This window comes from Agrilus planipennis, unplaced genomic scaffold (genome assembly GCF_000699045.2).
Source record: "Agrilus planipennis isolate EAB-ADULT unplaced genomic scaffold, Apla_2.0 scaffold6, whole genome shotgun sequence".
Taxonomy (NCBI): domain Eukaryota; kingdom Metazoa; phylum Arthropoda; class Insecta; order Coleoptera; family Buprestidae; genus Agrilus; species Agrilus planipennis.
Window position 1 is genome coordinate 512321 of NW_020439302.1, and position 20500 is coordinate 532820.

The following is a 20500-nucleotide window of genomic DNA, read 5'->3' on the forward strand; positions in this document are numbered from 1 at the left end:
AGAATGGATAGATTTGGTGTATTTTACACAATTCAGTTGTTACTATAAAGTTTTCTTATATGTGTAAGTGAATTCTATGTGCCAAATTAATTAGAATTTGTCATTTAAAAATTATTGACGTTAAAATTAGCGTTTAAAATAGTATTACAATTACACTTTGCATGAGTACATATATATATATTTGATGTATATTTATCAAAGGTAAAAGCTATAACACAATAATCAACCATTTACCTTAGACACACGGTATTTTATCGAGATCTATCTTTGTGTTTTTAATCCAATTTTCGTAAAAGTACCTAACTCCAGTTTAAGTAGTTCATAATATCAAATAATCATGGTATAGTTATTATTATTGTCTGCTTCGAAATAATGCTTAATCAATAATCATGTTTAGCAACTTTTTAATAATATAAAGTTTAAAAAAATGTTTAAAATTAAATTTTGTGCTTCTTAGTCCATGTTTTTCATACTCTTGACGTTTTGAACTATAAATGTTGATAATAAAAAAGAAGGTATTTCACTTCTAGATGCTCGAATTTTAAAAAAAAAAAGTTGTAGTGCTCAGGATAGTGTATTTTATGATAGCTATTAAACAATATGTAATTCGTATCAGTGTTTTCCACAATAATAATTAATAGAATTAATTGTCGCTATCAATGTTTTTAGCCATTTCTCAAATACATATTGCATAGAATAGTACGTAAATGAATGTTTTCGATGTTATTATTCAAACCATAATATCAGTGTGTTGTTAGTATTTATTACGTGAACACATATACCATCTGAAAATTGGATTATAAAGTTATCCTTGTCGAACTAATTAATTAATATTCCACTAAACCAAAACAAGAGTGCGCCTAAATCACCTAAGCAAATTGTATTTTATTCACCTAAAATATACTCATGTACTAATGTATTGTAGAGAAACGCCTATATTTTTCGTCACTTAATATATCTTTTGACAAATTCGTTGATTAAAATTTGTTTCAATAATTTAAAAAAAATAAAAATGAAGCAAAAAGTTGTCAAATGTGATGCCGTCATTTTCATCAATCCCTTAAAAATTATATTACGTAAATACGAAACAAAAAGCTCATTAGAAAGTTAATCACACATTTACACTGAACAACATCTGTAACGGCCACTCATATATATTTAGATATATATGTATTTATATGTACCTGTGTGTGTAATGTACAACAGCATGTAATAAATAAAAAAATAGGCAAATCCACATTCACTAGTAATTGACATGGGTATTATGATCATCATACAAAAAAAATGATTATTCTCCAGACCACTTTATTACAATAAAAATAAATACATAATTGTGATATATACATATATTGACGTTAAATAAAATTTTACTTTGAGTGGATGCTAACTGTGTTGTTTTATTGTCTTTTGATAAACCAGTATGCTACTTTTAAAACCCACGCCTTCAATACAATTTTTTTATTTGATAGAGTTATTAACAACAGCAGGATTCTTTGTTGCATTTATTAAATTTTGGTGAAAACCGCATTAAAATCGGTTCAAAAATAACAAAGTTCTCCGTTTAAAAGTTTTTGTGCTTTAAAGGTTTTGTACTATGAATGAACCTTAGCGCCAGGAAGACCGGAAGTTATTTTACAACTGCATTCCAGACCACACCTACGCATAGAACCGGTGCATCTGACCTAATTTCTCATTGGCTCTTAAAATGCCGCGTAAAGCGGTATCCAATTAGATAGCTAGAACTGTTTTAACAATTCTATTCTACGGACGATAGTTAGTCACCCTCGATGCGTTGTAAGGTGTACATCGTTCCATTAAAATTCTCGCTAAAACTACGTACCTGAAATTAATTTTTGATAAAGAAATGTTATTATACTTAAGGTTTATTGTAAAATCCCACACATGCTTCAAAAACAATTTTGCTGTATAATAAAAATTAGACCAATACCATTCTTTTCGTGTAAGCATTTAGAATGCAATTTCTTTTAGGTAATACAAATTATCAGTACATTGTTCTACCCACTGTAATTTATTGACAATTGTTAATCATTCACTACTGTGTCATACATTTATTTACAGTCGCATTTTTAACTTCCTAATTCTTAATTTATCTTTATTTTGTCGTTTTAAAAAAAAGGAATTTCTAAATAAATAAAACGTCCATATTATTTATCTAATGAATTGCATTATACCTATAGCTTGTGGTGCCTTATTGTATACCAGCGTGATTGCAGGTAAGTAGCGTTAAATTAAATTAATTTTAAACCAATTTCGTTACCAATTATGCATTTTTATAAATAAATATTTATAGATCCTTACCGAAAATGGACCCCTATCAAACTCTGAAACCCTAGATTCTGGTAGTTTTCCACGTATAGATAAAAAATGTCAGAGTTTGACTGAGGGCCATTTTCCGTAAGGATCTAACGGAGCTAAATTATTTTTAGGGTATACTGGCCTTTTTTGCCCTTTACTACCCTTGCTGTTCATTTCAAATCGTTTATATAGATATGTAACAGATACAATATTTTCATTCTGGCAATTATACCCAGCAGTAAGTAATTTTTTTTAAATGAAATTAAACTTCTTGTTCATTAAACTGAAATTATTTTAGGCCTTAGTGGAAATAGTTTGTAGAACTAAAGTGGAAGTTTATGGGGATTTAATAACAGCCGGTAAAAATAATGTGCTCTTTATGAATCATCGCACGAGAGTAGAATGCGTTTATATTTGGGCAGCCATGTTTCATTGCACAAAAGGCCCTGGAAAATACAATTATCCGGTTCGATTTCTCTTAAAAGATATTTTACGACATTTGCCTGGGCCTGGTAAACCTATTTTCAAATGCACCACTTAATTTTATTGCTATAATTTTAAACAATAAAAAAAATCGCAAGCCAGTATGTTTGATAAAAAATTGTTATTTTAGGTTGGATTACTCAGCTAATGTGTTTTTTATATTTAAAGAGGGAATGGAATTGGGATGAAAAAAATCTCAATAAAATGATATCGTACTTTTGTGACATGTCTTACAAAACTTCTCTGTTTCTTTTCCCTGAAGGTGCCATTTTTAGGCCCGAAAGCATGAAAGCAAGCAATAAATATGCAGAAAAAAACAATCTGCCGGTGAGTAGAGTAACAAACTAATTTTAAATAAACGTTTATATTTACTATACTATTTTTTAGAAATATGATTGCGTTATGCACCCTAAAACAACTGGTTTTGCTTATATAATTAATTATCTCGTATCAAGGGATAGTTTAGATGCTGTTTATGACGTCACTTCTGTCTATCCTGACTGCATCCCTCAGACCGAGTTTATGTTACTTTCCGGAGATGTTCCAAAGAAAACCATTTTCTTTATAAAAAAGTCCGTTTCAATTATATATTTATTGTTTCTTTTGATTTATTCGAGTTCTTCTAGGTATTCCAGATCAGAACTGCCAACTACAGAACAAGGTTTAAGATCGTTTTTAGAAAATTGTTGGGCAGAAAAAGAAAACGCTATCAAAAAGTTTTATTATGAAAGACAACTTCCAGAAGGCAAACTTCACCGACGATTTAATTGGCAAATATTATACGTAGCGTTAGTTTTTTGGACACTTGTACCTTTCATAATTCTCTATTATGTATACAGCTCCAAATGGTTTAGATTTTTAATACTTTTACAAACAATTTTTATGTTAATTTTAAACTATGTATGTGGATATGGTTTTCAAGAATTCGAAGTTAACATATTTTTATTGAAGAAACGTATTTTTGGAAGAGGATTTTAATGTCTACTAATTAAATCCTTTTTTATAAATACACTAATTTCAGAAAAACCACATCAATTCTTTTATCTACAAAACTGTTATGATAAAACCATTCACAGTTTATTAAGAACACCCTGTACATAACAATCTGTTTATTATGATTTGCACAGCTTGGCGACTGTAGACACTATCTACATTACGATTTTATCTCTATAACTTGTCGTCTCTATGGTAATACCATGGAGATTAAAAAGATGTTTTGTAACCATAGATTAATTCGTAACCTATGAAAAGTGCGACGATATCAACAAATTAAAGTAATAGTTTTATCTAAAATTGTAATAGAACTCAAGACAAAATTAATTAAAATGCATTAACTCACTCAAGAAAAAATGAATCGACAGTTTNAAACTTGTGACAAATTAAGTAGCAGTACTATTTGTCAGCGACAAATTATTGCTCTTAACAATATTTTTTTACAATAATTCTATTTCGAAATGCGCAAGTTGTCCGTTTAAACATATATAAACAACATGTATGCTATTTAAAATTTATTTTTATTAATGCCAAGAAACTTTTATTCACTTACCTACCTAAACTTTTGACTGCTCTAAATAAAAAATGAGTCATTAGATGATGTAACAGTAGTAACACATATGAACTTAGTATACATTTAAATTCAAATTTTACATTAACTAGTTTCAAGAAATGAAACAACTGCCAACGATGTGAAGGGCGACAAATACGGTCATTACAGAATTTTTTTTTTTTTCGATATTTTTATTTCAAAACACGCTATGCATAGAGCACATGCCTCTCCAACTTTTTTTTTTGCTGATTAATTCGATGTTGGATTCGCGACAAAATATGCTCCTTACATTATATTTCTACGTCATTTCTAATTCGATATATACATAAAGCCATTTACAACGCGTTAAAACACCATTTGGAATTCGCTTTTTAAAAGTTTGGAAAAAAAAATGTGGTGATTTATTTAAAACAGATAAACTTGATAATCATGTGGCCCAATTATTCCTATTTGATTTTCAACAATGTGGCATTCATCTTCCTGAAGCAGAAAGGAAAAAAGTTGTTTTGCTTAATGACACAATTTTACAAGTAGGGCAACAGTTTATGGCAAATGCAGGGGCCCCACGAAGATTAAACAAAGATGTGCTGCCTCTAAATATTCAGGATGTGTAAGTTAATTAAACTTTCTTGTCATCCAATGTTATTTAAAGAAACAATGTGTCTAGTTTTCCAATCGAAGGTGACAACGCTCTTGTGTCTGGTTTATTTGCCGAATCTCCTAATCCTGTGGTTAGAGAAGTAGCCTATTATGTGTATCTGCATGCTGACAAACGTCAAGAACATCTTTTAAATGAATTACTCAAAAATCGCTATGAACTCGCTGTAACATGTGGCTTTCCGACATATGCACACAGAGCTCTTAGGGGAAGTACAACAGACACCCCTGAAGCAGTAAGTATCTTTTCAGAAAGTTGTAAATAAACAGTTTACATTTTTATTTAAAAGGCAAGCACTGTTTTTATTGGATTTAGTTTGTGTTTTTTTTTCTTCTAGGTCTTAAATTTTTTAAATATTCTTTCAAGAAACATAAAATATGCGGCTGCAGAAGACTTTAAAAGGATGGAAATTCTCAAACATAAGGAATTAGGCAGTAAGAGAGCATTAGAAATATGGGACATTCCATATTACACTCAAAAGGCAAAGAAAGAATGGTTTAAAGTTAACGCAAGCGATTATTGCTCTTATTTTTCTCTGGGCACTTGTATGGATGGATTAAATACTCTTTTTAAAAATTTATTTGGTATAAGTCTGATTAACGTCGAAACTAAATCCGGAGAAGTGTGGGCTAATGATATTTACAAACTCGCAGTCGTTCATGAGACTGAAGGATTATTAGGCAAGAATAAACCAATTAATTTTATTTTTAATTTGTAATCTACATTTGTTTTTAGGACATATTTATTGCGATTTCTACGAAAGAACCGGAAAACCAAACCAGGAGTGCCATTTCACCATCGTAGGTGGTAGAGAAACGTCCAGCGGCGAATACCAGCAGCCTGTGGTATAGTTTAGATGCTGTTTATGACGTCACTTCTGTCTATCCTGACTGCATCCCTCAGACCGAGTTTATGTTACTTTCCGGAGATGTTCCAAAGAAAACCATTTTCTTTATAAAAAAGTCCGTTTCAATTATATATTTATTGTTTCTTTTGATTTATTCGAGTTCTTCTAGGTATTCCAGATCAGAACTGCCAACTACAGAACAAGGTTTAAGATCGTTTTTAGAAAATTGTTGGGCAGAAAAAGAAAACGCTATCAAAAAGTTTTATTATGAAAGACAACTTCCAGAAGGCAAACTTCACCGACGATTTAATTGGCAAATATTATACGTAGCGTTAGTTTTTTGGACACTTGTACCTTTCATAATTCTCTATTATGTATACAGCTCCAAATGGTTTAGATTTTTAATACTTTTACAAACAATTTTTATGTTAATTTTAAACTATGTATGTGGATATGGTTTTCAAGAATTCGAAGTTAACATATTTTTATTGAAGAAACGTATTTTTGGAAGAGGATTTTAATGTCTACTAATTAAATCCTTTTTTATAAATACACTAATTTCAGAAAAACCACATCAATTCTTTTATCTACAAAACTGTTATGATAAAACCATTCACAGTTTATTAAGAACACCCTGTACATAACAATCTGTTTATTATGATTTGCACAGCTTGGCGACTGTAGACACTATCTACATTACGATTTTATCTCTATAACTTGTCGTCTCTATGGTAATACCATGGAGATTAAAAAGATGTTTTGTAACCATAGATTAATTCGTAACCTATGAAAAGTGCGACGATATCAACAAATTAAAGTAATAGTTTTATCTAAAATTGTAATAGAACTCAAGACAAAATTAATTAAAATGCATTAACTCACTCAAGAAAAAATGAATCGACAGTTTTTAAAACCACTACTATCACACAAAACTGCCTGTACTAAATTTCAAGTTTCAAATAAGGGGTTAAGTACATGGAGCCCTTTGGCAATTGCTTTTAACACAAGACCTATTAAGAAGCATAAGTTTAATTTATCTAATGAAAACACGGTAGGTAACAAATGCAAAAATTAAATCTATTTGTTCTAAATAATAGACTTATTTTAGGNTGTGGCAATTATTTATTTATTGAAATTGTAAATATACTTATCGTTTTTTTTAACTGTTTATTTCTATATTAATACGAATAATAAGTGCGGAATCAACTTTACTATCAGTTGTATAATATAATATATAACTAATGCAAATATACATGTATTTATAAAAACAAGAGAGTACTTCAGATTACAAAGATTTAAATATCGTGGATTCCTGATATTTTGAACATAACATCCGCATAATGTGGCAAGTATATTAATTATACTAGATCTTCCTATACCATGTGCGAACTAAACCCTCGGTTATAGAAACTAAAGCCATTTTGTAATATAAAACAAAAAAGGAAACTAATGTCTAATTCTGCAAAAGACAAAAGATAATAGAAAAATATTGAGTTTGGAGTATCCCAGAATAAAAATTGAAATATAGATTTTATTGTTTTTGGCGAAATAGTTAAGCAAAAGAGAAGTAATTTATTCATAAATAAGTGAAATTGATAAACAATTTACAGTCAGAATAACAGATACCCACAACGCTTTAAAACACCATTTGGAATTCGCTTTTTAAAAGTTTGGAAAAAAAAATGTTAATTGTAAGTGAAAATTGTTAACAGGTGTTTTTCCAGTTCACATTATTGAGCGTGTGCTTTAATCAAAAGTATGAGCACAAAGTTGATATTTTTAGCAGAAAATGTGTCATTCAACAAACATACATAACGTATGTAAATATAAACTGACACTGATAGTATCTTATCATGTTCTGTAGAATGCATTAAATTTAGTGCAAACAGTTACTTCGTTTCGTTTTACTTTATCAAATATAAATTTATAAAAAAGTACACGAATTTAAGTGGGAATAAATCTTGAGAAAACATTCTAGTTCCAACATTTATTATGTAATTTGTACAACGAGTACAAAAAAAGAAATAGTACACATAAGTATTAAACTATTATAATACATAATTAATAAAAATAATAATCATAAATAACCACCCTACTTAGTGAAATGTATAAGAAAAAAGAGCAGAACTCTTAAACATCCACGAATAAGCACTTAACGTTCAGTAGTTTTAAATATTAGGTGTAATAAACCCCTAAATAGGTACATTGTGTCGACGATCAACAAATTGTCTCATTTACATACTCTATTTTGCTGCCAATTTAAAGGAAGCTGAACAGTATGTAAGCGACAGGCACTATGAACGATGCACTTTTCATACTTTTCCCAGTAATGCATGCTACAAGGTACCATATTAAGGCATAAATAGCCACCTGAAGTCCAAAATGAAGAAATCGCAATCTGAAACCGAAAAAAAAAACATTAAACTTTTACTTGCAATATTTACCAACAAAAGGTCAAGAACTTCACTTACATGGTATCTTTCGACCTTGCAGAACTTATGTTGCTCATTTTTTCGTTGCTAAGGTATCGTCTAGCGCCTTGCGTGAGATAATCGAAATAATCCGGCCATACGAGGCTCGAAATGTCCAAATTAAAAGCTTGTTGATCCGCAGAGCTTAACCAATTGTGTAATTTATCTGTCTTTTCTGCGGGGAATTCCCATTCCGTGAAAATGAACTTTTCCAAGCGATCTAGTGAACTGTTTACGTTTCTGTGCAACCTCATCAAACTGAAAATTATCAAAGAAATCAAATTTAAGCCCAGAGAAAAGCGTTTAAAGTAATAATTAAAAACACAAAAAAACATCAAATTTCTGTGCAACTAAACACCTAAATAAAAAACTTACATCGGTCGACCTCCTACTAATCTGGTAATGGTGTCCAGAATGAATGCAGGAAGGAAGTGTACGAATAAGGCCGAAATCTTGAACCATGTGACACTTGGTAGGAATTTGAGATGAGGATACCAAACAGCGGATTTTAAAGGATATTTATGCAAATAATCGTTGACTTTATCATCAACTGCTATCCAACGAAATGGATTACGGGTACTGGACGTACATTGATAAACCTCTACCTCTTTCGCATTCGTTGAACCTTGATCGCAAAATGATTAAAATTTTGTTTTTCGAGATTTTAAAAAATATTTTCATTTACCTGCATGAAAGCCAGCAGCAATCAAGGTGTTGACGACAATGTCAACCGGAATGTAGTCGTAAACAAGTTCTTTACCCACGGGCAAACGTCTTACAACACCCTTCGAAGCGCCCATCAAAAAACCCTGAGGGCCATTTTTACTAATAGTCCAACCAGGTATCGGTTCTTTCCATGCCCCAACAACTGCAACACAATTAACTGCTGTAAATATTGCATTTTCTATTAATTGATTTAAATTTGATGTTCGTCATTCAAAGCTAAATAAGAATATACACATTAATGCATTATTTAATTACCGTTCGCAACAACCTTCAAGCTGTTTACAATTACTGATAATTAACAAGAACATTTATGATCATAAATTACGTGAACCTTGAATTGGAGAAAATCATCATTTTAATGACCCGAAAAAAAAGTTTACTGTGTAAACGAGACAAAATAATGATTAAAATTAAAGAAACTTCTTTTGGTTTCGGTACTCACTCATACTCGGCCTTACAATGGCGCAAGAGAATTTAGTTTGACTCTTTTTAACTTCGTGTTCTGCCATATGTTTCGTGAAAGTGTATGTGTTGGGATGGTCTCCTAAAAGGTCGGGGGTCATTTTTTCCAATTTTTCGTCATCCATCTTTTCGACAAGGGATATAACACCTTCGGGGTCTTCTTTTAGAGGATATATAATCTAATAAATGATAGACTTATATTGATAATTAATTTTTGATTACGCAGAATTATTTACCTCTTCAGCTTTCAAGTTATAGCTATTAACATAGGCACTGCTGACATGTATATAAGCATTTAAATTTCTGCATTGATTTGCCAACTCTAAGACTCTTCTGGTACCCAAAAGGTTTACATTAACCGTTTCTCTAAGACCTTCAGCGAAATCTAACGTTGCCGCAGAATGGAAAATTACATTTATTTTTTCTGTAAGAATTTTTCGATCCGCCTCCGATAATCCCAAATTAGGTTGAGCCACATCTCCTGCAATAGCCTTTAATTTGGAAAACACCTGAAATTATAAAATCATTAACTTCCGTTTCATAAATTACCTTTTACCAACTTGGTAAAAAACCGTGATTATCATGCATCCGTTAAGAATCGTTTTATTAATTAATGTTGAAAATCCAATAGCTTTTTTTGGAAAATTGTGGTATATTCAGAACGTTCATAAAATGTGAGTCCAAAGTTGATAAAATCATTACCTGTTCAGGAGACCGGGTTTCCAAAACTTTTTCAAAAATAAGATTTTTCTTAATATCTTCCAATCTATCAGATATTTCTTTGCCTTTCTTGGGTCTCATTAGAAGGTAAATATCCCCCGTCTCTGGAATGACGCGTAATAGTTTTTCTATAAGACATATTCCTACGAATCCTGTACCCCCCGTTATAAATATATTTTTACCCTTGTACCAACTTGGTATCGTCTGTGAACTGGTCATCTGAAAATAACAAGAAACGAAAACGACACAATTAATAGGTGCATATACTTTTCTTATCAATCTTTTTTGCATTTATTAAAACTAACGACCAATAATATACAATGATAGCTAACAATAACTAAAAATCCATACTTTTAAAACATTGCAATCTTTGCTTACATTAGGCAGTATTAAATTAAATCATAAAGACTGTAGAGTACAATATCCCGTATGCAAATTTCTACACTGCAGACCCAATTAATCATGCAATTTACGCAATCGCTACAAAAAAGTAAATAATTGGTATTAAAATATTATTTTTCCCGAAAACCGGTATAAAAGATTTTAATTTTATACTTTTGCTTTCTCGTGAAATATATATTTGCATTTTAATGAAACGAATGATAAAAACTTCATTCGCCTCTATAAATATGCACTTAAAAATGATAGGACAAATTTGGAAGTTCATATATTAATATTTAAGATGGGTGTCCTTCGTTATTTTTCGAACAAACGTAATGGTGCAAAGTGTATTTCAGTTATGCAAATGGATACTTTAGAAACTTATACTATTACTATTTCGAAGAAACTTGTAAACATATTTGGTATGTGAGAGCTCACGGTAATCTTCTGATATATTTTTGAATATTTATTATAAATTAATNAGCACCACATTATTCATATTTATGTATATTAATAAGTGTAAATATTTTTTTCCAAATTTAATGAATATTTCATTTTTTTACTACCCAAATCGTAATTAATTACATTAAATATGAACTTTACACACAAAACGTCAGGGGCGTATTGGATTTAGTTATTTAGGCATTTAAGGTGTGCAATACATGGCAAATAATCTAAAATATATTATTGTAATAAATAAATGTAGGCTTTGATTTTGCGATTTTCAATGTAACTGTAGCTTTTCCAAAACAGGTAGAACGGTCAATAATCGCATGAATATTAACATAAAGCTATTAAACTTTCTCGTTTTACGTCAGAGAATGATTTAAAATACTTATAATGTAATCATTTTTAATATGTACTTCCAAAAAAATATTTTTAGTTGCTTCGTCTTTTCCATTGTTCAACACAAAAAAAATTGACGCTCTATTAAAACGATGTTTACTAATATTGCAGATTATAAAGCATTGTGTATTTGATTTATTTCATTTTCTAATGGATTTAGCCAAATACAACTGCAAATTGTTTAATGTTAATAGTATTTAAACATTTCAAATTAAAGTAAATTATCTCATTGACGACTACTACGACCGCTTTCAGTTTTACTTAATTACTTCTACCATTACGTATAGATTTGTAATAAAAATACATAGTTGCTTAATTTAAATAATTGAAAGTAACTGATCCTAATATCATTCTCTATTTTCTCTGGAAACATTTTCTAAAACCGCATTAATATTAATTAAACGTTAAATCTTTTTATTTAATTTTCCTATAAGTGGATTCTTTTTTGTACGGGTATTACTTAAGTATATATGAATTATTATTTTAAGAATGTAATACACAGAATCAAGACCTTATGAATGAGATGTTGACTACAAAGGTCAAGTATAACGAGAGGGAATCGTTAAAAACTAAAACGCGTTTACCTTAACAAAATAAAAATTAACTATAATAAAAAACAAGTTAATTTCCATCATAAAAAACGACAAATAAGCTGCATAATCTACCTGTTTAAGAAAAGCTTAAGGTTATTAATAAATTGCAGATAATCATCACTTTAATTACTCAAAAAAGTTTTAATTTAATTAATTCTCCTATATAAGGTTTTTATAAATTGAATTTAGAAATTTACAAAACTACAGCACTGATAAAAATAAACTTAATTTTCTTAATTACCTGCTTGCATGAATTATGAAACATTAATTTATTAAAATGTGGGTGCACAAGTTTCTCCTTTTGTATTGCAATAACTAGGCATATGCAATACCCATATAATATAGCAGTAATGATAAAATAATAAACAATGTGCTGTTGAAGATAATTAATCTCATTAGTTGCAGTTTCTAATCAGTAGCTCGAAACCTTTTAATAAACACCAGGATGTTATTAAACTTTTTTAACACTTCCTGTATAATAAATTAGGTATATTTATGATTTAAATGCATTTTCCAAGATGAGGAAGTTGTACAAGATTTTGTTAACTTAAATAGAATTAAAACAGTTATTAAATTAAATATTTAAATATAAACATTATCATTCGCTTGCAAACATTAAATTCAACAAAGGTTTAAATTACCTTTTGTCAATACAATACTAATTGTAAGTGAATTTACATGTTGTACTTTTGATGAGTGATTCTTAAAAAAATAGTTATTGTACTTTAAACTTTGAATGAACTACAGTACAGATTGTATTTAAATTTATTACCTACAGCAATTACCGCTCTAATTAATTATGTATGTACACAGAAACAATTAGGCTGTATATAGAATAAATGTACTTACCTCGCCCTAAATAGTATATTCAAAATAAAATAACCAGGAGCTTTACAAAAGTTATAAACTACACCACTTGCACGACCGGTTTGGATGTGTTTGCCTTGATACCTTGAATAAATATTAAACTTACTAATAAAACTCACTACCAAACAATTCACATCATCTTAACCCCACTTACTCACGTTTTTGTGCAAAAACTAAAATAATGGAAACTGTTAAAAGTGTACTTGCGGCATCTAGGAGAAGTTAGCGAAACTTCAGGTTACCATGTTAGAAAACATTGTTGCGTAACGTTAAGTTTAACTATTTTCCCTGAGATGTCGCTGTAATCGTGAAATTGCATTATTAACGTTCTTGTCGATTCAAGTGCGGTTAGGAGTATGCAATTTAATATTGATTTACTTCCTTTCCTCGCTAAAATGCAGTATAATGTCTCGGTTCGGTGTGTATGTAAGAAAAAAACATTTAATGAAAAAGTTATTGTGCAGGACTAATGTCGCCCGAAAAAGGTACGGTTATATTTCAAAAGTTTGCGGGCAAAATAAGTTTATTGCCGGCGCTCCCACTTCACTTTATTAGGTAAGTCGTTTTGCATTTTAATCTGGGATTAGCTCGATGCAATTTTTTCAAATTATGACAGAAATATTTATTATTGAATGGATACATAAATGAAAAGAAGTCAGACGAATTATTTTAAATTTTTTATGAACTGTTAGTCAAGTTGTGACAATTGAGTAATAAATAGGCGTGGGATTACATTAACATAACCTATCTATTTTTATAATAGCGCACATAATTTACAATTATTCAATTTAAAATGTATTAATAAGGAAAAAATGAAAGAATATAAACTCAATTTTTAACTAAAATAATATTTATATAACCGCGATTATAATGAAACATAACTAACAATTGCTATCCAGGGGGTTGATTATTTATTTATTTTTTGCTTGTTTGCATAATGTTAAATTTACTAAAACATAGTATGTTGAATCATTGAAGGATTAAAGTTGTCCGTTTAAACATATATAAACAACATGTATGCTATTTAAAATTTATTTTTATTAATGCCAAGAAACTTTTATTCACTTACCTACCTAAACTTTTGACTGCTCTAAATAAAAAATGAGTCATTAGATGATGTAACAGTAGTAACACATATGAACTTAGTATACATTTAAATTCAAATTTTACATTAACTAGTTTCAAGAAATGAAACAACTGCCAACGATGTGAAGGGCGACAAATACGGTCATTACAGAATTTTTTTTTTTTTCGATATTTTTATTTCAAAACACGCTATGCATAGAGCACATGCCTCTCCAACTTTTTTTTTTGCTGATTAATTCGATGTTGGATTCGCGACAAAATATGCTCCTTACATTATATTTCTACGTCATTTCTAATTCGATATATACATAATATATAAAATAGGTAAAAGTGGCATCTGTCAGCGACAAATATGTCCCTTACAGTAATTTTTTTTTACGATATATCTATTTCGAGATACGCTGTCTAGCGCTATCTGAATTGCTGTACAATCATTTTTTGCTGATTGACTCAAAATTGGACTCGTGACAAACAAGGTAAAAGTATCGTCTGTCAGCGACAAATTGCGGCCCTTAGAGTATTTTTCTGTAATGTTTCTATTTTGACGAACGGCATATATATAACGCCAGTTTGGCGGTTCTCCAATTGTTTTTTACTGACCAGCTCGAGGCTGGATTCGCCACAAAATAGACAAAAGCACCATTTGTCAACGACAAATTATTTCCCTTGTAGTATTTTTTACGATAATTCTATTTCGAGATACGCTTTGCACAGTTTTTCATTGATTAGTTCGAGGCTGAACTCGCGACAAAATAAGTAGAAGTACCATCTGTCAGCGACAAATTGCGGCCCTTAGAGTATTTTTCTACGATATTTCTACTTTGACGAGCGGTATATATATATATAGCGCCAGTTTGGCGACTCTCCAATTGTTTTTTACTGACCAGCTCGAGGCTGGATTCGCCACAAAATAGACAAAAGCACCGTCTGTCAGCGACAAATCATTTCCCTTGTAGTATTTTTTACGATAATTCTATTTCGAGATACGCTTTGCATAGTTTTTTTCGTTGATTAGCTCGAGGCTGAACTCGCGACAAAATAAGTAGAAATACCATCTCTCAGCGAAAAATTGTGGCCCTTAGAGTATTTTTCTACGATATTTCTATTTTGACGAGCGGTATATATATAGCGCCAGTTTGGCGGTTCTCCAATTGTTTTTTACTGGCCAGCTCGAGGCTGGATTCGCCACAAAATAGACAAAATCACTATCTGTCAGCGACAAATCATTTACCTTGTAGTATTTTTTATTATAATTTTGCATAGTGAGCTTGACGACTCTCCAATTGTTTTTCCTTGATCAGTTCGAGCCTAAACTTGTGACAAATTAAGTAGCAGTACTATTTGTCAGCGACAAATTATTGCTCTTAACAATATTTTTTTACAATAATTCTATTTCGAAATGCGCTTTGCATAGTGGGCTTGACGACTTTCCAATTGTGTTTCGTTGAACAGTTCCAGGCTGAACTCGCGACAAATTAAATAGAAGTTCCATCTGTCAACGACAAATTATTTCTCTTACAGTAGTTTTTCACGATATTTCTGTTTCGAGATACGCTATGTATAGTTGGCTTGTCCAATTGTTTTTCGCCGATCAGTTCGAGGCTGAACTGGCGACAAAGTAGATTGAATAAAGCGACAATTTTTTTTACAATATTTGTGTTTCAAGATTTGAGGCTGAACTCGCTACAGAATAGGTATAAGTACTATCTGTCAGCGAAAAATTAGCGACAAACTGTGGCAACGGCATTTCTATTTCGAAATATATCATGTGTAGTGCTAGCTTGACAGATATGTAGAAATCAAAAAACAGTAAAACATAAAAATGTAGACAAAAAGTAATAAATAACCGTTTTCCCTAATAACGTACCTGTACAAGTCAGAATATGAAAAAATGTTTTATTACTGAAAGTTGTGTAAACTTATTATTACTTTTCGACATAACGGTCTCGGCAATTGTGGCATTTGTCGTACCCGTGGAATACCTTTCGAATAGGTATCCTTTTCGCAAAATGCTACCGCCAATGAATCTAAGTGGATCTTGACGTCTTCTTGAAGTTCCTCTTTAGTTTGGAAACGGAAAAGCAGGAAAAAGAGGGAAATCACTCGGCGCTAGTCAAAGATCTTCAAGCTCCTAGAATTGCTCTGATCCATAACGCGTTACAGTTGATCGGAGAACCAGTACAGTAAGAATAGGTATTGTCATGGATCAGAACAATTCCAAAATATTATCGCACCGTTACGTAGTAAAAAAAAAACAGCAAGACAGATACATTCCAATTAAAATTCTTAATCGTGTTTGATTAAGAAATACTGATAACATTATCAGTACAAACTAGTGCAAGGGATTCGATATAATTCATGAGCTGATAGCCAAAACGATTAGCAATAAGAAGGTGTTACTACATGTATATGCTATGACTAAAGGTTATATCGCTTACATTTTTATTTATTATTTTATCTTTTTTCTCATTTTATCACTAATAGAAAATGCTTGGAAACTCAGATTAACCGTAATTTCTAAAAATAGAATTTCTATTGGTGACAAACTAATTTTCTTTTAGTAGAATATGGTATTCATTAAAACTAGTTGAACCTTTCATGTTTGGACGGCTGGTACCCTTGTCGGTTATCACTTACATCTTAATAATGGCGATCTTCCATACCAAACCTAAAGCCTTAATACATACCATCTTACATGTGTTAATTAGGAAGTACTCTACCACCATGTCCTGACCTAAACCCATGGTGAATAAAACTTCACACATCTCAATCAGGCAAAGCTTCTTTACCCAAACCTAACCTAACCCTTGATCGATCGATACGTAAATCTCCCCAAGGGGCTCTAATTTAATTTTAATTTGAAAAATTAACTATAAAATCTAAATCTAAAATTCTTTTATATCCATTATATTACGTTAAAATGTGGATCTTGCAAAACTTCCATCCAAGTTTAAAATTTACCTACATACCTGTAATTGTGTCTGAACATTCACACTGATTACATCTTTATCAATGTACAGAATATACATATATATGTACAAGATAGAACAAGGTTCAAGTAGTTTATTAAATTTGCGCTAACCGATAGACCTCGTGGTGTGATTGTGATAAAAAAATGAACTTTTTTTAAGTGAAAATAATGTTAAATGGTAAGTCGAAGGATAACAGGTGCTGTGACGGTTTCGCCTTTGTTTTTTCACTAACGACAAATCGCTTGGGGAAAGATTATTGGAAATACAGAATGAAATATTCAAAATTACACTTAAAAATAGTTTCGCGTAGGTGTGATTGTGTGTGGACTTGTGGACTGTGCAAATTAAAATAAAAAATACTTAAAAAAAAATCAAGGTCCCGTTGATGTGTTTCAGGTACGTTATTAAGGAATGTAAAATCCACTATCGTTACGCAATCTCATATTGATAAGTGCATTGATGAATTAATTAATATTTGCAAAATTGGTCACCGGTCCCAATCATTTNCCGCTTAGTATGACGTGTTTGTCATTTCCCTTCGATGTCATTATAAGCGGATTCTACTGTATATTGCAAAACAGTACTGCCTGATACATGTATGTATTGAGACGCGATTTTACTAATCGTTAATCTAAAAGCAAAAATCAGCAAAATTTTGCCGAGTGCACGTATTTAGCGTAACTTTTAGGTTATTATTTCACACCTTACGAAATGTTTGAAAACAATATTTTAAGTATTGATAACAACTACTGCGGTTGCACATATCAGTGAGGTATTATTAGGAAGTTACAAATGTTTAATTACTTATACAAAATTATTATATACATTATATACATATAATGTTAGTTACTTATGTCTTTACATAGTTCGTTGAGTTCATGTTCGTTCTATTTTGTTATCTTTGTGAGAAAACGCATTTCTGATTATTTTTTTGATAAGAAATAAAATCATAGTGGGTAAACCGGGTAATATTTTATCACTTACGTAACACACTAGCAATATTTTGCCTTTTGTACATATGTATAGTTAATTTGCTTGTTTTTCCTGCACAGGCCCCGTATATATTTTGTCAGTGCACCAAGTAGCGCGAATTGATGCATAATTATTGGAAAATAATTTATTTATTTTTAGTTATGAATAAGCAAAACGCGCCTTAATAATATGAACCTTTATTAAGGTATATACTATACATATATTAGATAAATTTAGCACATACACACCCTATTTTCATGACGTGTTTCCCGAAGTCACCCCAACAGACACGTAAATGACATAAATATATGAAGTATTTTGTCACAAATCCATAATTTTTTTTGTTGATTTTTTTATAATTTTATAATGTATTAAACTTTTAATTCACTTTTCACCCCATCAGGGGTAGTATTTTGAATACTCAACTTATAGCGGATAATAATGTTGTAAACTTTGAAGCATTCTGACTCAACTATTTTGAACTATGACTTCATCGGTACATCAAACTTTGAAACCCCGTATCACCATTTTAGGGATGAAATTTTTAAAAAAATATTTTTTAGTACTCACCTACATTGTATAGGGAACGTTTATAAAAATCCCCCGAAGTATTCTAACTTTTCTTTTCTATTGTTATTCTAAGGGTTGTTGAATACATTCACCCCATTTAATTAAAAATCTATTACTTACTTTTCTGTCGAAGGTTACATTTGTTAAAGCCCATTTTTTTGACCACTAATACTCATTTTTTAGACTTTTAATGGATATAATCAAGTTTTCCTTGAAACCCTTCACAATTCCCTCTATCATTTTCTCTTACACCTTCATCCTCATCCCCCGCTTTTCGATTGTTCCAATTGGGTGCTAACAATTATTAACATCATCCACTTTAAAACAATCAATTTGTACAAAATTTGTAAAGTTTATCTTTATCATAGTAGAACCAGTCTCGCATTTATAATGCCTACAATTCGAGGTGGGCTAAGCACGTGAATAGTTTTAGTGGCAATTAAAGTGACTGTTTTTTTTAATAACTAAAAGAATTGTTAAAGAATTTTTTTTCAAAACAAACTTATTTTTAAATAGTTACCTTTGCACCAACAAGAATTCGTAGAACATGTAAGATGTCATCACCGAAGTATGTAGTGTTAAATATGACGTTAAACACATATGACGTTAAACAAATTTGCGTAAATTAAGCTTCTTGCTTATAAATAAAAAACAATGTATAATAGATGAGACTAAAAAGTTTTTTTAAAGAAATACATCTATCGCGAAAGCCCTGAATATGTTCGTCTAGAAACTCACGCATTATTTTACACTGACCTATGACATTGACACACCTGACCTACTTATAATGACTTCGACTGTCTAAGTACATACATAATACAAGTTTACAACTTTAAAAGAACAAGGAACTACTCTAGACTGGCTGTAAATGACAATAATTGGTACCTACTGCTAGAATTACAGTTTCCTTTGCGCTTAGCCCCTAAGTTGTTATTTTGAGTTCAACAGGAAGAAAAATTCCTAATCCACAAATATCAATTGTTAGTTTGTAATACAAGTTTACAACGTTAAAAGAACAAGGAACTACTCTAGACTGGCTGTAAATGACAATAATTGGTACCTATTCCTAGAATTGCAGTTTCCTTTACGTTTAGCTCCTAAGTTGTTATTTTGAGTTCAACAGGAAGAAAACTTCCTAATCCACAAATATTAATTGTTAGTTTGTAATACAAGTTTACAACGTTAAAAGAACAAGGAACTACTCTAGACTGGCTGTAAACGACAATAATTGGTAGCTATTACTAGAATTGCAGTTTCGTTTACGCTTAGCCCCTAAGTTGTTGTTATTTTGACTTCAGCGACAAGAAAAATTCCTAATCCACAAATATTAATTGTTAGTTTAAACAACTGAAAGGTAATTATTACATGCCAAATTTTAGCCTTTTTGGGTAACACCGGCTCAAAATTAATTTGCAGTAGAGACAACAAGGCAAGCTAAACAAAAACTCTTAAAAAAAGGTTTTTCTTATTCCGAATTTGTAACAGGTTGTACAGTGTGTACCTAATCGATTTTTTCTGTTATATTGAAAGGCATTAATGAAATTGAACGCGACCTAAAATCCCTCTCGAGACTTATAAAACTATTAGCTTATTTTGTTGATTGACATCGAAAATTAATCGAGCCATGCTATGGTCATGCATGCAAGCTGTTACTATACCATTGCTGACTTTTTTCTATTTATCTTAAACTAGACTTTACTCGGAAAACAATATCGATCCAAAAATTTAGACTATCCATTTCCAAGGAGTTTAAAAATTTTTGGGCTCTCTTCAGTTAAAGAATTAGAAGTCATTCAAGGAATATCTCTTTGTCCCCTTTTTAATATCTTCAATGGCCAATATGAGCAACTTTCATTCAACATTTTATATAATGTTTGATCGGATTTTAAAGAAAATACAAAATGATTTTTTCAAAAAAGTATTTAAATTCAAGATGAAGGTAGTTTTTTTTTATTTTTTATTTGCATTTTAAATGCAAGTATTT

The 20500-nt window shown here is 30.7% G+C and overlaps 4 protein-coding genes across 5 annotated transcripts in view; 3 read left to right on the forward strand and 1 right to left on the reverse strand.

Annotated features, from left to right (window-relative positions):
* The first annotated feature begins 16 nt into the window (after nt 1-16).
* Nucleotides 17-4157, forward strand: LOC108743274 (lysocardiolipin acyltransferase 1-like). Its single transcript, XM_025978493.1, has 6 exons — nt 17-2234; nt 2448-2554; nt 2615-2828; nt 2930-3126; nt 3187-3371; nt 3426-4157. Exons 1-6 carry the CDS (start codon nt 2177-2179, stop codon nt 3775-3777), a joined length of 1113 nt encoding a protein of 370 aa, XP_025834278.1. The 5' UTR covers nt 17-2176; the 3' UTR covers nt 3778-4157.
* Nucleotides 4158-4739: 582 nt separating this feature from the next.
* Nucleotides 4740-5854, forward strand: LOC108744766 (mitochondrial intermediate peptidase; the record flags this gene model as incomplete). Its single annotated transcript, XM_018480679.2, is given in 4 exon segments — nt 4740-4955; nt 5013-5238; nt 5341-5683; nt 5739-5854. Coding segments are annotated over 4 exon segments (901 nt in total), but the record flags the coding sequence as incomplete, so codon positions are not given.
* A 2037-nt stretch (nt 5855-7891) lies between these two features.
* Nucleotides 7892-13102, reverse strand: LOC108732251 (putative fatty acyl-CoA reductase CG8306). The gene is made up of 8 exons (XM_018462945.2): nt 12899-13102; nt 10212-10448; nt 9746-10018; nt 9490-9688; nt 9007-9189; nt 8697-8946; nt 8322-8579; nt 7892-8248 (listed from the first exon to the last, which is right to left on the reverse strand). The coding sequence occupies exons 2-8, from the start codon at nt 10446-10448 to the stop codon at nt 8110-8112; spliced, it is 1539 nt and encodes a 512-aa protein (XP_018318447.1). The 5' UTR covers nt 12899-13102; the 3' UTR covers nt 7892-8109.
* Nucleotides 13103-13272: 170 nt separating this feature from the next.
* LOC108732235 (putative fatty acyl-CoA reductase CG5065) overlaps nt 13273-20500 on the forward strand; it is a 55795-nt gene continuing 48567 nt past the window's right edge. The window contains exon 1 of one of the 2 annotated variants that reach the window (XM_018462928.2): nt 13273-13471. The gene's annotated coding sequence lies outside the window, so the exon portion shown is untranslated. Of the gene's footprint in view, nt 13472-17165; nt 17371-20500 lie in introns of those variants that run through there. The other variant, XM_025978492.1, reaches the window with a different exon arrangement.

Coding starts and splice junctions, on each gene's coding strand:
- LOC108732251 (XM_018462945.2), bottom strand. CDS start 10,448: ATGACCAGTTCACAGACGATACCAAGTTGGTACAAGGGTAAAAATATA. Junction 10,019..10,211: donor AAACCCGGTCTCCTGAACAG/GTAATGATTTTA, acceptor TTATAATTTCAG/GTGTTTTCCAAATTAAAGGC. Junction 8,580..8,696: donor TTAGTAGGAGGTCGACCGAT/GTAAGTTTTTTA, acceptor GATAATTTTCAG/TTTGATGAGGTTGCACAGAA.
- LOC108743274 (XM_025978493.1), top strand. CDS start 2,177: ATGAATTGCATTATACCTATAGCTTGTGGTGCCTTATTGTATACCAGC. Junction 2,235..2,447: donor GTATACCAGCGTGATTGCAG/GTAAGTAGCGTT, acceptor AATTATTTTTAG/GGTATACTGGCCTTTTTTGC. Junction 2,829..2,929: donor ACGACATTTGCCTGGGCCTG/GTAAACCTATTT, acceptor TTGTTATTTTAG/GTTGGATTACTCAGCTAATG.